Source organism: Chrysochloris asiatica, unplaced genomic scaffold (genome assembly GCF_000296735.1).
Source record: "Chrysochloris asiatica unplaced genomic scaffold, ChrAsi1.0 scaffold00004, whole genome shotgun sequence".
Classification (NCBI taxonomy): Eukaryota; Metazoa; Chordata; class Mammalia; order Afrosoricida; family Chrysochloridae; genus Chrysochloris; species Chrysochloris asiatica.
In genome coordinates, this window is record NW_006408522.1 from 538,149 (window position 1) to 556,053 (window position 17,905).

Consider the following 17,905-nt stretch of genomic DNA (forward strand, 5'->3'; position numbering starts at 1 on the left):
TTAAAGTGTTCAAGAGCAAAGATGTCACTTTGAGGACTAAAGTGTGCCTGACCCAAGCCACAATAGTTTCAATAACCTCATATACATGCGAAAGTTGGACAGTGAATAAGGAAGAGCATAGAAGAACTAATGCATTTGAGTTATGGTGTTGGAGGAGAATATTGAAAATACCAAGAGAAAAACCAAGCTGTGTTGGCAAGACATCGTCTCTCATCTTTCATACTTCGGACATATTATCAGGAGGGACTAGTCTCTGGAGAAGGATATCATGTTTGGTAAGGTGTAGGGTCAGAGAAAAAGAGGAAGACCCCCAGCAAAATGGATTGGCAAAGTGGCAGCATCAATGGGCTCAAGTGTGGCAACAACTGTGAGGTTGGCGTGGGACTGGGCAGTGTTCCGTTCTGTTGGGCACAGGGTCCCTCTGAGTAGGTAATGACTCAATGGTACCTAACAACAACAACTCTTTATGGAAGCAGACTGTCTCATCTTTCTCCCTTGGAGTGATTAGTGGAATCAAACTGCCAGCATTTTGGTTAGCAGCCTAGCACTTAATCCACTGTGCCAACAGGGGTCCCTGAATCTGATTTCCATGGGCTGCCATTTCCTTATCTGTAAAATGAAAGAGCTGAACAAGAGGGCCAATATGGGGGCTCTCCAACTCTACCTGAGTAATTACATGGTTATGGAGGTCATCTCCAAGCTATGCATACTAGGACGAAGCTAACGAGATCCCAATTTACAAGGTGCTCAGAGGGCAAAAAGTGTATTCCCTCATGGCATCCAACGTCTAACAAGGAACACTATGGTCAAGTATACCAAAGGGAATACTTACACTCCTTTTAAACACAAGGTCTCTGCCATAAAGGCAGATATTACAGTAAAACTCATCCCATACTTTTCTGGCAATGTGGGAAATGGTACAAAGAGAGAGAATGGGCAAAATGAAGAAAATTACTCTTGTTAATACTGCACTCCACTCACAAAAGCCTCTCAGTGTTGAAAGAACGAGGTGAAATAAATCCTTTATTAGACATAAGGATTTAGCTGAAACAAATATGAAACTGCTTAGAAAAGCAAGATCTACTGCTGAGTTTCGTAATGAAAGGTCATCCATAAGCAAAGGTTAACATTAAAATAACCCCTTCCTAGAACTGGTCTTGAGTGATAGATAAAGCTTATGCTGAACCAATAAACAGGGCTTGGCCTTGTTAGTTAATGCTCTAAGGAAAGGAAGCAGTGCTTCCAGACAACAAATACAGAGTAATGTAAGAAGCATAGCGTACTATTGGTAAATTTTCTAGAAAACAAAAGAGGCAAAAAAAAAAAAAAAAAAAAAGTTATGAGAAATAAAACAGGTGCCATCAATTTCCACTAAGAGAATTTTAGGCTTCCTAAAGTACAAAACTCCAACATAAAAAAAAAGAGTAAAAAAAAAAAAAAAAAAAAAAAAGCTAAACTACATTAAGGGAATATTTAATAGGGCCCTTTAAATAATTAGTAATGATCAGGTATTTAGTTTTCAGAATATGTAGATTATATATGTATTTTTTCCAATAAAGAATTTCACATTCTAATTAAAAAAATACTTTATGGAGGAATTAAAAAGATACAATAGTATCAGAGGAAAAGCCATGATCCCAAAAGTGGAATATTCTAACAACATAACTTACAAGAAACTACGCTATAAAAACAGATTGTTGATTAACACAAACTCATAACAAAACGCAGAGAAGTATCACAATGGTGCTGTAATAACACTTGGCTGCTGAATTCTTTCAATACATTAAATATCTCCTTGGAGACCAAATGACTTTATATTTTCTTAAAAGACAATTTATTATAGCTTTGTTTTCTTCTCATTATCTCTTAAAAATATATCTAATGAAGAAAAGAATATGACTTGTAAATAACTTACATAAAATGCTACTAATGTGTGACAACAGACTTTAGCTTAAATATGTTAGTTATTATTTAACAGCACACAACAGCCTATTGTCATGACAAATCCTCACCACAATACGGTATTCCATGTGTCACATGCATCAAAACCACTGTATGCCATTATTACGGCCCACATCAAATGAGCAGCCTAAGGCTGCCAGCGATTTAAATAATTGATAAGTTTTCAATTAAATAGGCAACATTTTCAGGTCTAATACAAAAATCTATTGAAATTACTGATTAAAACTTAGGCCTTTGTTGGCTCAAAGCCAGAGAATGCTTGTCTACAAACAACAAACAAAAGGTAATACTGCAAGTTTCAACCCAAATGTTGCAAAAGGAATTTTGTATTCTCTTGCCGATATGTAGATTGTTTATTTTCTTAATATTTGTAATTAATGGGAAAGAATGAGTAAATTACTACAAGTGTTTCCAGTTTTGCTTTCTTTCATGTTGCTTTCAAAGAAATACTAAGGTGATCACAAATCCCACAGGAGAAACCAAGCTGACTTTTTAGAAATTATTTGGACATCTGTCAGTATCTTCCCTATGCCACCACACCAAATCCTGAGACAAAGTGTTTCAGAGCCAAATGCAAGTTTTGAATAATAGGATGGTAATCGTGAGGATTATCAATCAAAAATCTATTGTGCTATTAGGTCTAAATGATTCTCGCTATGATAAAACTGGAACCCAATGGAATTTCAACAATAAGAAGCGAGAGACATATCAAAATGACAACGAACCAATAGTGAGAAAGAGACTCAGTCCAGCACTCTTTACTTTTGAAATGTCTATTTAGAGTCTGACTCTGCATAAACCAAGGGTATGTGTGGGTAGGGGCTACTGCATCTGACAGGAGAGAAAGAAAATCTCATTGAAGACTTAAGTTACTTAACACTTTATCTCTCTCAGGGATATTTTCATCTTGAAATATTTGGCCCAAACACTCACAATCAGAACAACAGAGTTCTACCTTAAGTAAATCAATTCTTGGGAGTTTTCAGTTTTCCATCTATAAATATCTGTTGGGTTAATTTAATGAGAAGATCTGGATTTGAAAAAAAGCAGCCAAACCATAATCTACAGACCAGTACCAATTCTTAAAAACGTTTTCACCCTTCACAGCACATTCAAAGAAAAATACTAATGTAGTGAAGTTTACATAAAGCTGTTTGGTAAGGTGGAGGGTCAGAGAAAAAGAGGAAGACCCCCAATGAGATGGATTAGCCAAGGGGCAGCATCGATGGACTCAAGCGTGGCAACAGTGGTAAGGCTGGCCTAGGATCAGGCAGTGTTTCATTCTGTTGTGCGTAAGGTCACTATGGGTCTGTATTGACTCAATGGCACCTAACAACAACAACACATTTACTCACTTAAAAAATAATGGCCGTCTTTACTCCTGACATTATGTTCAGGCCACTGTTTGGGTCTTTAAATGACACTATTTTGTGTTTTTAAATAGATGATGGTAACAGTAATTTTATTGGGTCATTGATATTATATTAATGTGTCTATTTGGAAAAACTAAAAGTTACCATCCCCCAATATAAAAATGAAACCTTGATTGGTTCACAAAGATCTCACTGTCTGAGAATCAGTGAGCTAGATGGTATCTTTCTAGACGAAGAGTAGCTCCCAAGAATCCTTAGCAACTGTTAAGAGTAAAGACAATTACATAACTATAATATTTGCCTACAACAAAAAAATAATTAAACACTGAATTTGAGGGAAAAGAGTTTAAGTATGTAAGGAACAGATGCTACAGATATCTCAACTAAGGTATTATATACACACAAATCACTCTGAATTTAATAATAATTTGCCAGCAGCAGATGGGGAGAAGCATTGTAAAACAGTGAGTGAGCATGGTATGAGGGTCTGAACTTAAATTCCATATTCATATTTATACTTGTTCTAAGACCTTGGGCAAGTCTCTTAACCATAGCGTTCTCATCTAAAACACAGGGATGATAATGCATACCTCACAGAGTGATTATTAAAAGTAAATAAAATAAAAGACCTCAAGCATCTAGTATATAGCAAGCACTTAGAAATGGAAATTATTACTACTATCACCATGCTCACCCACAGTAATGTTTCTCAAAAAGCCCAATCTGTCAAATCTTTCCAGAAGCACATTACTGAAAACACACCCTTGTGTATGGTTATGTCAGAAACATAATGAAAGTTCACTGATAATTAGTTCTTGCAATGGACATATCTGAAAAACCAGAACCCATCTGTGTGTGTGTCTTCCAAAAATAAGCATGTCACATTCTCAGGAGAGTTAGCCAATCTATCAATACTAGTGGCTAGGCCTTTCTGTAGACAATCCTACCCTGCCTTTCAAGGTACTGATGAGCCCAGCTCTAAATTCTCAGTACACAAAGACTCCCACATAAGTTAATGGGAAGTCAATGGGAAATTGACTTTTTCCTACTCTGTGCTGGTTGGAAAGCAATGCTCTGTTAATCATGCCATTCTTCTTGTTCTCTTTCCTCCTACCCTAAATTAAAACTATTGGAGAAAACCCACACAGATATTTTACAGTTTTCATTACAATGAAACAACATCCAGGTTTAAGCAAAGGTCTATCAAAAATCTACAACCTAAGGGTTGACTAAGATTAGAGATTCAGTGAAAGGCATAGTCCCGATTCCATCATTTCCACCATAATACCACTTTGCATTTGTATAGAACTTTTAACTTTTCAAAGGGCTCTCACATCTATTATCCCATTTGATCATTACAATGACCCTGTGCAATAGAAAGGACAAGTATTATTATCCACAATTGACAGATGAGGCAACTGCAGCACAGAAAGGTTAAGTGATTTGCCTAAGGCCAGGAAGCCAGAGGAGAGCTGTGGTCTCCTGGCTTCCAGTCCAATGCTTTTTCCACCACATCACTAGAGAGGGTTTTGTAAACAGATTACAAACTCAGACAACATAAAACAAAAGAGAGAAAAGCGCATATCAGGGCTCAGGAAAGCTATGTCTCTTGGCGGAAGTTGAATTTATCAAGCTAAGTATTAAAGTTTTTGGAAATGCACCCTTTTTTCTCATTTATCTACTTTCCTTGGAAACAAATGTTAACGCAAATTTTCAGTGAAATTTGAAACACAAAAGAAAAGTCATTTCTGGACTTATTCAAATCACTATGATTCAGTAAGTAACCCTGTAGTTCATCTTGGGGTAGGCGTGGGAGGGGTAGTACATAAAATAACTGAGAGTACATCTTTAAATCGTGTATCCATATTAAGCCTGCAGCTACATTATAGTAGAGTCTGTTTGGAAGGGTGAAAGAGATCTCCAGTTGAAAGTAGATTTTGAAAAATTTTTTAGAGCCCAGGGGTTCATTTTTAATGAGCCGTTACTTTAAATACTGCATAAAAAATACAGGAAATTGATAGTCCATTTAGTCTGCACCATACCTAATGCAAAAGTCATTAAGATGCATTATTCTTAATGTTCATGATATGATCAGTAAGTGTACAAGTCCTTTGAAAAGAATGCCCTTAACTTTCACATAAGGAAATCTTTGAAAACCTTATATATTATACAGAAAAATGTTATGGCAACTGCAATTTAGCTTCATATCCTCACTTCGCCCGGGGAACATCATCCTCAATTACATTAACATTTGATAAAATAGTCCTCATTTGTAATATACTTACATATGACAGCATTGCCTTCATTTCTTCATCACTTCTCACCGTAATTCGATCACCATCTTCATCTTCATCTGTTTAAAAGCAACATCACATAATGAATAAGATTTGTACCTTTTTTTTTTTTTTTTTTAATGTACAAAAATCATGCCAGGTAGGAATATAATTGTTTTTTTTACAACTTGACATCCAAACTTTCAACATTCTTGTTTTGAGAAACATTGGGGCCATTGATTTGCTTTATTCTGTTTTTTGTTCAGACTACAATTGTTGGTAAGTGCTGTTGAGTTGGTTCCAACTCATAGCAACTCTGTATAGTGTTTCTGAGGAGCGACTGGTGAGTTTGAACCTCTGACCTTGCAGTCCAAACTGATCTTGAGGTCCAGTACTTATCCAACAGTGCCACACCAGGGGTCCAGAATACAATTAATATATCAGTAAATAAAAACAATTGCCTTTGAGTTCATTCAAATCCATAGCGACTCTGACTCTATAACACTGAGCAGAACTACCTCAGGGCTCCCAGGTTCTGATCTTTCTGGAAGCAGACTGCCTTATCTTGCTTCTGCAGAGTTGCTGGTGGGTTTACACTACAGGCCTTTCATTTAGTGATCAAGCACTTTAACCACCGTACCACCAGGGCTCCTTGTTGCAATAAAGAACTAAAACAATTTTAGGGGCAGTTGAAAATTGAAATATTGCTCATGCCACTCACAATATTCATCTTGACAAAAGAATTAAAACTGTTGCTTTTAAGTGTCGTCGAGTCAGTTTTGATCTTACTCATAGCGACCATGCATAGGTTTTCCAAGGAGTGACTGTGAGTTTGAACTGGTGACTTTGTGGATGAAACTGATCTCATAGTCAAGTGCTTATCCTACGTACTTGTAGAACAGCTGGTAGTTTCAAACTGCTGACCTTGCGGATCGCAGCCCGATTTGTAACCACTATGCTACCAGAGCTCCAGCTGTTCTGCGGGAGAAAGAGGAGGTGTTCTGCTCCCGTAAAGATTTAAAGCCTTGTACAGGATCGCTATGAGTCGGAACCGACTCCACGGCAAACAGCCACCACCACACACTTGCATAAGTGCTATCAAACATCAAGAAAGAATTGACTTCAGATTGGATCTCTATTTTAAATCCAAAATAGAATTGTGGCTTGATCCTGTACCCAAACCATGTGTCAGGCAGGACTCAGAATGACTTCTGGCTATTTCTAAATATTTAATCAGCTACTTTATCCTTCTAAAGATAAAGATTTGTCAATAGTGACAATGGCCTATGTGGTAGACATTAAAAGCACAGTCGAAAAGAAAATGTCAAAAGTGTTTAAAAGTTTTGAGTAAAGGCAGAATTCTTGGAAGAAGCACACAGTCTCTTGAGGTAATTGTGTCAATGCCTCAGCTCTGGCACATTTGCAAAAACAATCATTATTATTGTTCTTTGGTCACACTTGGGCATATAATTGCTAACGTGATCAGATGCAAGGTTGCTCTGATCAGAGACCTGGATAACCTGGAACAAAAAAATTCCATCATGAAGACAATAACACTTGCAAGGCATGTTCTGGGGAACAACTCTTACTGAAAACGCAGGCAATGTTGGTTTAAACATGGATCTTGCCTGTCCCACCTTTTCAGCTGCAGTTCTGAAGATAGCCCATGCTCTGAGACCAGGCTATGGAAACCCTACAGGGAAACCAGTGCTGTCTCCCAATTCCAGCAAAATGCTACTTCCTGTTTCTCCTCAGCAGCCAACAGCCATCTGACAGCATGATGGAACTCAGCACTAGGGCCAGCCGCACTCAAGGACCAAGCCAAAAAACAACTCTCAAATCCAAAGGATTGGTTCCTGGATCCGTCATCCTGGATCTGAGTTGCTTCCCACTTAAATGCTTCTCCAACTGAATCTGAACCAGAATCATCAAGTCACACTGTCTTAGAACTAGCTGGGAGTTGGGGCGAATTGCTACTTTGAGTAGTAAGCTACCAAGAGTCACCTGTTTTGGGGTATCAAAGCTGCATACTTGGTATAAAAGCTGGTCACTTTCAAAACAAAGAAAGCACATTCCTGAGGGATGTTAAGTACATAAAGAACTATATTATAGGAGTCCAGCGCTTTCTTTATTCTTTTTTAAAGTACAGAGACTCTATAGGGCCAAACTAGGGTGGGGTCTGGGTGGGGGTGCCATTCTAGTTTTGGAAACAGAAGAAAGGAATTTCTACATAAGTTCTAGAAATTTTAACATGTTCAAAGTTAAATCCAAAAGTTTTCTTTAAAATGTAGGAGACAGAGTGGGAAACAGATATACAATGTTATATAGTGCCACACCTTTAAGCACATCACATTTTTCCTTTAAAATCAGGTTAAATTCTCTGTTTAAATGTGGGTTAAAATGGTTTATTCATGACGAAGCCCTGAATTTGGTTAAAAAACCATTCCCAGTCTGAACAAGAGAGTATTCTGTAAATCTCTTTTCTACACCACTACTAGCTATAGTGCTTTATTGACTATGTAAAGGCTTTCAATTGTGTGGATCATGACAAGCTATGGACAACATTGAGAAGTATGAGTATTCCAGAACACCTAGTTGTGCTCATGAAGAATCTGTATCTGGACCAAGAGCAGTTGTTCAAACAGAACATGGGAACACTGAGTGTTTTAAAATTAAGAAAGGTGTGCGACAAGGTTGTATTCTTTCACCATACTTATTCAACCTGTATGCTAAGCAAATAATAGAGAAACTGGATTCTACGAAGAAAAACATGGCATCAGAATTGGAGGAAGACTCAGTAACAACCTGTGATGATACAACCTTGCTTGCTGAAAGTGAAGAGGACTTGAAGCATTTACTGATGAAGATCAAAGAGCACAGCCTTCGGTATGGATTACATCTCAATGTCAAGAAAACAAAAATCCTCACCACTGGACCAGTAAACAACATTCTTATCAATGGAGAAAAGATTGAAGTTGTCAAGGACTTCATTCTTCTTGGATCAACTATCAACACTTATGAAACAGCAGTCAAGAGATCAGACGACATATTGCATTAGGCAAATCTTCTGCACAAGACCTTTTTAAAGTGTTGAAGAGCAAAGATATCAGCTTACGGACTAAGGTGCGCCTGACCGAAGCCATGGTATTTTCAATAACCTCATATGGATGTGAAAGCTGGACAGTGAATAAGGAAGACCATAGAAGAATTGATGCCTTTGAGTTATGGTACTGGAGGAGAATATTAAAAGTGCCATGGGCTGCCAAAAGAACCAATAGATCTGTTTTGGAAGAAGTGCAGCCAGGGTGCTCCTTGGAGGCCAAGATGGCCAAACTTCGTCTCTCATACTTTGGACATATTGTCAGGAGGGAAAGTCGCTGGAGAAGGCTATCATGTTTGGTAAGATGGAGGGTCAGAGAAAAAGAGGAAGACCCCCAACGAGATGGATCGGCCAGGTAACAGCATCGATGGACTCAAGTGTGGCAACAGTAAAAAGGTTGGCCCAGGATCGGACATTGTTTTGTTCTGCTGTGCATAAGGTCGCTATGAGTTGGTGCCGACTCGATGACACCTAACAAACACAAACAAAACTAGCTATAGAAGGAGCTCTGGTACCATAGCGGTTATGAATTGGGCTGTTAACCTCACTGTCAGCAGTTCAAAACTACCAGCTGTTCTGCGGGAGAAAGATGAGGCTTTCTGCTCCTGTAAAGATTTACAGCTTCGGAAACCTTGTACAGGGTCGCTATGAGTCGGAACCGACTCCTCAGCACATAACAACAACAACTAGCTATATTGATGATGGTTACAAAAAAGACTTCAGATTCTAATCTCAGTCCATTCAAGATCTCAATAATATATTGTTTGTCTGGGATAGGGTGGGAGGTACACTTAAAGTTTAATAAAGCAGATTAAAAAACACTCTAGGGCAGCTATCTAGGATATACCCTTTGGTTGGTGGATGATACATGGAGGGGATTGGAACCATGGCAATGAGATGATATACGATGGAATGAATGTAAAACTAAAGTTCTCTCATGTAAACTATCAAATAATTCACAATAAAACATTTGAAAAAAAAAAAGGAGGGGAGTGATTGATTTTGCAGTCCAAGAGCGGAGGTCCCTGGGACCATCAGGTGAGAAGAGCGGAGTGCAGGACCCTGCCCAGACAGGCAATGACTCCAGAAATGGAGGCAGAGACGATGACATGGACACATGGAGTAGCTGGGGACACTGGACTCAGAGAGGGAGAGGGGCTGTGTGCTGATGGCCAGGGGGCAGGCCTGTGGGGTGTAGCCTTTGATTGTTTGATTATGATCGAGGGGATTGTAATCATTGCAATGAAATGAAATACAATAGGATGAATGTAAAGTTGGTGTTCTCCCATGTAAACTCACATAACTCACAATAAAAACTTAAAAAAACAAAACAAAACACTATAATAAAAACTTTAAAAAGAAAGAAAACGGAGAAAAAGGAAAAAAAAAAAACACCCTTTTATAACTTGAAAGAGAGGGCACAGATTCTAGAAAGACCATGTAAATCACATTCTCTCTAAGTCAAGACCAAAAAAATGGGGATGGGTGGCGTTCTCAAAGTTCTGGCTTGAACCTTTGATGCTGTTAAGTGCTGCTGAGTTGGTTCCAAATCATAGCAACTATGTATAGATAGGGTTTTGGTGGAGCAGCTGGTAGGATTGAACTGCCAACCTTGTGGTTAGCAGTCCAGTTCTTATCCAACAGTGCCATATCAGGATTTTTAAGGCTACTGAAAACACAGGATTCTAGAAGTGTATGAATCTCTGAGGAATTACTTCAATTAAAAAAACTGTGCGAGAAGTCAGCTGCCAGAAAAAATATCTGCCAAGAAGTTTCATAAAAGCAGCTATAAAACACGACAAGCGCACTTTGGTTTGTTGTTGTTGTCAAGTGCTGTCGAATCGATTCCAACCCATAGCGACCCTGTATAGGGTTTCCAAGGAGTAGCTGGTCAGCTTGAACCGCCAACCTTGCAGTTCAAACGGCTTTGCAGTCTAGCGCATTAACCCACAGCGCCACACCAGGACTCTGCACTTTGGTTTTGGTAGATTTAAAAACGGATGACAAAAGCCTAGGTAGCTTTTTTACTCTAAGATTAGAGGTCAAAGGTTAGAGGTATTTCATAAGAGATCTGACTCCTAGAGAAAGACTTCAGCTGATCTGATCTGGGGTGAAACAGAATCTGGGGGTGAAATCAGGCTGACATGACCCCATAATGAACAAGAGATCAAATTTATTTTATCTGAGTATTTGGCTTTTTTGGGGGGTGGGGGGTATTCTTTTTTCTGAATATTTGGCTCTCCTTTTTTTGTGTGTTATTTTTTTAATTCTTTTTTTCTGAATATTTGGCTCTTTTTGGTTGGTTGGTTGGTTTTGGTCTCTGACTTCCCCATCACCAACTGTATGTAGGTATTCATTTTCTTTACAAATTACTCTTTGGGGAGGTCTCTACTTCACTCTTTTAATATTTGTGATTAGTTGTTTTCATGAAGACTCCTTGTGGTTGTCAAAGAGGAGACTGAGGCAGAAAAACATCCCCATCGCTCTAGAAACCACACACGAGAAGATTGACAGTTCTAGTCAAAAAGCAAACTTCACGCTCCCTCTGACCTTCTGGTGGCAGCCCAAGAGGTGAGTTTTATCATTTAAGGTGAAAATATACTTCTTTCTAACAACAGTGAACTCATTGTGTGAGAAGTTAGTGAAGGGACAAAAGGGACATACACATCAAACAATTTAATAAAACCAAAACTGAAAATATTTTTTGAACAAAAAGCTGGGCATATACAGTCTATCCAGCAAGTCCATTTGCCTACCAAACTGGATTAGCTATAAAAAGTGTTCCCACTGAACTATAAATCATTAAAACTTAACTAAATAAAGTAGCACAAAGAGTTTCAAAAGTATAACTATTCAGTAAAGAGGAGAAAGTTGTGGTATTATGTAGAAAGAAGTAGGAAAAAAATAATTTGAACTCTTTGTTGTCTTATACATGGAGGTTCTTTGCCATCTGACCAAAAAAAGCATTACTGGATATGACCAGGAAGACGCGGGGATGGAGCTGATACACTGGCTCACAATGAGAATTCCAGGCTTCTCTAGTTGCCTGGAGCACAGTAATATGATTTTCCAGCACATTAGGGAAGCAAAAGTAGAACCAGAAAGTATATGTACTGGCTGGATTTTGTTAATGTCACTTAAAATGGAGGGAAAAAAATCCTAGCAAGATACTAAATAGAGTGCAGCAGATGGTAAACAAATATTATGAAGCAATCTTCACAAAATCTGCAGTGTGTCACAAATATACAAAATGGCAGAGTTTGGGAAAAGAGAATCATAACAGGCCATATGTTGTTTGAGATTTTATTTGAAGCAACATGCAATCCAAAAGAGAAACCAAGTGAATGAACATAAAGGCCCAATAGAGGAGAGGCAGCCTCAGGTAAGAGGCGGTCAGAATGACAAGCACAGTATCACCCAGTAAACACACGGAGCTGGGAGTACTCAGCCAAATAAGCTACTGAAGAGACAGGGGCTCATGTGGGCTGCTGAAAGGAACACTCAAGCTTCTATAAAGAATCACAGTAAGTTAAGGCAATACATTATATATCACTTGTCACATCCCTCCTGAGCCAGGTGGGGATCGATTAGAACTACAGCAAAGGCATTTTTCTAAAGCAAGAAGCCAGAAATGAAAACATACAGGTAGATGTTAGAAAGACATCAACAGGAAACTACCAGAGAAGTGGTGAAGTTCGGAGCCCCTCCTCTCAAGTGTGAAGTCTGATTAGCTTGTCAGGTCTAGAACCATAATTCCTCCGGTTAAATCTTCATATTCACCAAGTGTACCAGGCGTTGTTCTGGACACTATGGATGATTGTTGTTGTGTTGTTAGGTACCATCGAGTTGGTTCTGACTAATAGCTACCCTGTATAGGATTTCCGAGGAGTGGCTGGGGAATTTGGATTGCTGACTTTGTAATTCAAACCGACCTTGTGGTCCAGTGTTTATCCTGTAGCGCCACACCAGGACTTCACCATGGGCAGTAAAAGTATATATATATATCTGCCCTCTTGGAGCTTACATTCTAGTGAAAAGAATGAAGGAGGTGAGGGAATAGGCCATGTGGATACCTGGGGGAAAGTGTTTCAGACAGGCGAAATAACAAATGCAAAATTAGAAAAATGTCTGGCATCTTCAGAACAGCTGGAAGAGAATGAGACAGGGTGACCTGACAGAAGGAATAGTGAGGCCACGGAGCATGAGGCGAATGAGAAAGTGTAGGTCCTTGCAGGGCATTTTCAGGGCTTGGCTTTTCCTCCTGAATAACAGGAACCACTGGAGACTTTTGATAGCAGTATCACTCTGGCTGCCATGTGAAAAAGAGAGGTCATTTTGGAAACCACAGTCCTTCTCCAGGTAAGAGGTGATAGTGGTCTATACAGAGCTGAAGTTTTGAGAAGACATCACATGTTGATTATATTTTAAGCTAGAGCCAATAGCATTTGCTGGTGAATGGAATGTTTATCTGTATCAATTCATTCCTTCACCTATACATACACTACAGACACACACATTGAATGTCGATTACGTGCTACTATCACACATCTGTCAGTTGTACTATGGTGGTTTGCATGTTGCTGTCATGCTGGAAACTATGTCACTCAAGTTTCAACTATTAATTAACATGGTGGACAGGTTTCAGCCAAGCTTCCAGATGAAGTCAGATTAGGAGGAGCGGCTTGGCTATCTACTTCTGAAAATCAGCCATCGAGAACCTTATGGATTGTACCTGAACACTGTCTGGCTCCTTTGCTTTAGACACATCAGAACAGCTCAATCACAGGAGGAAAACATCATGTTTGTTGAAGTCGATGGTCAATGAGGCTGAGAGAGACCATCAGTGAGCTGAACTAGCACAAAAGCCACAATGAAGAACTTAAACATGCTGGTGATCAGGATGATGACACATGATTGGGCAGTGCTTCATGCTGTTGCACATAAGGTCATGATTGTTGCTGGTAAGTGCCGATGAGTCGGTTCCGCCTCATAGCAGCCTTATACACTGTGAGGCCCAACACTATCCTCACAATTGTTGTTAGATCTGAATCCACTACTGCTGCCACTGTGCCAATCTACCTCACTGGGAGATTTTTTCTTTTTCCTTGACCTTCGACTTTACCAAGAATGATGCCCCATCTCCAGGGACTAATCCCTCCTGACAACATGTCAAAAGCACAAGAGAGACGAAGTCTCACTATCCTGGCTTCTAAGTGGAACTCAGGCTGTACTTCTTCCAACACAGATCTGTTTGTTCTTCTGGCAGTCGAAGGTACTTTCAATATTCTTCTCCAACACCACAATGCAAATTCATCAATTCTTCTACAGTCTTCCTTATTCACTAACTTCACATGCATATGAGGCATTGGAAATACCATGGCTTAGGTCAGATGCACCTTAGTCTTCAAACTGACATCTTTGCTCATGAACACTTTAAAGAGGTCTTGTGCAGCAGATGTGCTAATGTAGTAAGTCGTTCAATTTCTTGACTGTTGCTCCCATGAGTGTTGATGATGGACCCAAGCAAAATGAAGTCTTTGACAACATCAATCTTTTCTTCATTTATCGTGATATTATTTATTGGTCCAGTAATGCTGAGTTTTGTTTTCTTTCCATTGAGGTGCAAACTATACTGAAGGCTATGGTCTTTGATCTTCAGCAGTAAATATTTTAAGTCATCACTGTTGTTGTTGTTGAGTGCCACCGAGTCAGTTCCAACTCATAGTGAGCCTGAATAGGGTTTCTGAGAAGCAGCTGATGGGTATGAACCACCACCTTGCAGGTCAACTCTACCTTGGAGTCCAGTACATTATCTTGCAGCACCACACCAGGATTCCTTCAAAAACATACAGGCTATGTAGTTACAGTTTTGCTTTAAATCATTATATTATACAACAAACAAACAAAACTTTTGCTGTGGAGCTAATTCTAACTCCTGATAACCTCATGTGTGTCAGAGTAGAACTATGCTTCTAGGGTTCTCAATCTCTAAGTTTTTGGAAGTAGATCACCAGGCCTTTCTTCCAAGGTGCCTCGGGGTGGATTTGTACCTTCAACCTTGGTTAGCAGCCAAACACATTAACAATCCCAATCTGTACTACCCAGCCAATTTGTAAATGAAATAAGATATGCTAATTTAAAGCCTGTTGCCTGAAAAGGAAAATAATCTTCCAGACATTAAAAAAAAATTTTTTTTTTTAAACCTGAAGAGGATTCAATTCAATGAGAAGTGAAATGATCCTGGCTGAAGAAAGACATAAACGTTTATCCATTTTCTGAACCCAAACACAGACACATGGTTTAATTAGTACAAAGATTATGAGGGCTATTGACCAGAATATGGGAAGACAATCCCATGGAAAAGTGAGACTAGGTGGTCCCTGTGACAGACATCAGCATTTTCCTAAGTAGACTTAACAGTGCATCTTTCAAGTCACTAGTGAGATTTTACTGTCCAGTGACACCAGTAACTTTTTCAGAGAAAATCTAGGAAACGAACACAGGAAACTCATTCGTGGGCACGGTTGATTTTTATTACCTCACGTATGCATTAATCTACTAATGAAACTGAAAAATCAGCAAGGGTATCTGGGCTTATATAACTGTAAGTCCCATACATGTAAACATACAGGATTTTTTAATAGTAATAGAATTTAGCTTCTCACATTTGGGAACTATTCTCACATTTGGGAAAAGAAAATTATTCATTAACTGGCATGGATATAACGATCTTTTGAACAATAAAGTTGGATTGTCACCTGACTCCTTTCACCAAAATTAAGTGATCCGGATACAAGAAATTAAAAAAAAAAAAAAAGCACACATATACATACATATATATTTCTATACATACCTAATGTGTGTGTGTTTAGTCTCATTAAAATAGAAAAATAAATATGACTCAATGTTCCTTCAATATCCTAGAACATGAAACACCTTTCTAAGTATGACATACATCCAAAAATCACAAAGGAAAATATGATAAACTTAACTATGTAAAAATCTTACATATCTCAACACTGTTGTTGTTGTTGCTAGGTGTTATCAGGTCACTTCTGCCCCTTGGTGATCCTTGGTACAACAGAACAAAACATTGCCCTGTCCTGCGCCATCCTCACAATCGTTGCTAAGCTTAAGCCCATTGCTGCTGGCACTGAGCCAATCCATACTGTTGGGGTCTTCTTCTTTTTTGCTGACCCTCCACCTTACTAAGCATGATATCCTTCTCCAGGGACTGGTTCCTCCTGATAATACATCTGAAGTATGAAAGATGAAGTCTTACCATCCTGGCTTCTAAGGAGCACTCGGCTGTACTTCTTCCAATACAGATTTATTAGTTCTTCTGGCAGTCCATGGTATTTTTAATATTCTTCTCCAACACCATAACTCAAATGCATCAATTCTTCTATGGTCTTTTTTATTCATTTCCAACTTTCATATGCATATGAAATACCAAGGCTTGGGTCAGGTACACCTTAGTCCTCAAACTGACATCTTTGCTTCTGAACACTTTAAAGAGATCTTGTGCAGCAAATTTGCCTAATGCTGTACATTTTTGATTTCTTGACTGTTGCTTCCATGAGAGTTAACAGTGGATCCAAGGAAAATGAAGTCTTTGACAGCTTCAATCTTTTCTCCATTTATCATGATGTTATTTATTGGTCCAGTGGTGAGGATTTTTGTTTTATTTACACTGAGGTGCAATCCATACTGAAGGCTGTGGTCTTTGATCTTCATCAGTATTTTAATTCATTTTCAGTAAGTAAGGTTGCATCATCTGCATATTGCAGATTGTTAATGAGTCTTCCTCCAGTCCTGATGCCACAATCTTCTTCACATAATCCAGTTTCTTAGATTATTTGCTCACAGATTGAGTAAATATGGTGAAAGAATACAACCTTGGTGCACACCTTTCCTGATTTTAAGCCATTCAGTATCCCCTTGTTCTGTTCAAACAACTGCCTCTTGGTCTATATACAGGTCCTCATGAGCACAGTGAAGTGTTCCAGAATACTCATTCTTCACAGTGTTGTCCACAGCCTGTCAGGACCCACACAGGCAAAAGCCTTTTATAGCAAATAATCTCAATAGATTTTTAAATGAAGGGGGAAAAACTCAACTAAAACAAGTTTAAAAGAAAGAAATTAACTGTGCAGAAATATGTGCAATATATAAGAGAAAGTGCCAAATTTTCTTAATGCTGAAGACCTCAATAACATAATAGGAAAACAGCAACTGACCCAAAAAAAGTTCAAAGGAACTAATACAAATGACCAAACTACAAATAAAGCTACTCAATCTCATTTATAATGAAAGAAATATAAACTGAAACAGTAATATAATCATCTATTTTATCTATCAAATTTATAAATACCCACAGTTGGCGAAGATAGAGGGAAATGGTTCTATCATTTTAGGGGGCAACATGGTACTGTTGTCATTGTTAAGTGCTGTCAAGTCGGTTCTGACCCATAGCAACCCTCTTCAGGGTTTCCAAGGAGCAAATGTTAAGCTCAAACTGCTGGTCTTGCAGTTCAAACCAACTTTGCAGTCCAGCAAATTAACCCACAGCGCTACACCAGGACTCCAACATGGTACTAGCTATTAAAACTTAAATATAAATGCTTTTCATCTCAGCAGTTCCAATTCCTAGGAATTTATCCAAAAATATAGTTCCACATTGTGGAAAGACAGAAGACAGTTGCTGCTCAGTATAACTTTTTTTTTTTTCTATCACTGAAAAAATGGTCAAACTTTTTGTTAATTTTTTGTTAAAAACAATGGTAATGACGGGCAATGTCTCAACAGAACCAAATGAAATCAAAAGCATAAAAAAAAAAAAAAAACTATGAAGAGTTGTACTCCAACAAATTCGAAAACTTAGAAGAGATGGACGCATTTTTTAGAAAAACACGACCTCCCAAAACTTACACAGAGTGAAGTAGAAAACTTGAACAGACCCATAACAAAAGAAGAAATTGATCAGGTCATCCAAAAACTCCCAACCAAAAGAAGTCCAGACTCAGATGAGAGCTGTCACCAATTCTACTCAAATTATTCCAGAATATAGAGGACGATGGAAAACTTCCCAATACTTTTTATGAAGCAAGCATAACCCTCATACTAAAACCAGGGAAGGACATCACTAAGAAAGAAAACTACAGACCAATATCCCTCATGAACATAGACACAAAAAT

General features: G+C 38.5%; 1 protein-coding gene across 1 annotated transcript in view; it reads right to left on the reverse strand.

Annotated features, from left to right (window-relative positions):
- Window positions 1-17,905, reverse strand: part of MAP2K5 (mitogen-activated protein kinase kinase 5) — a 349,068-nt gene that overhangs the window by 305,741 nt on the left and 25,422 nt on the right. The window contains exon 3 of the mRNA XM_006831503.1: window positions 5,621-5,688. Coding sequence (XP_006831566.1) covers window positions 5,621-5,688 — 68 coding nt within the window. The remainder of the gene's footprint in view (window positions 1-5,620; window positions 5,689-17,905) is intronic.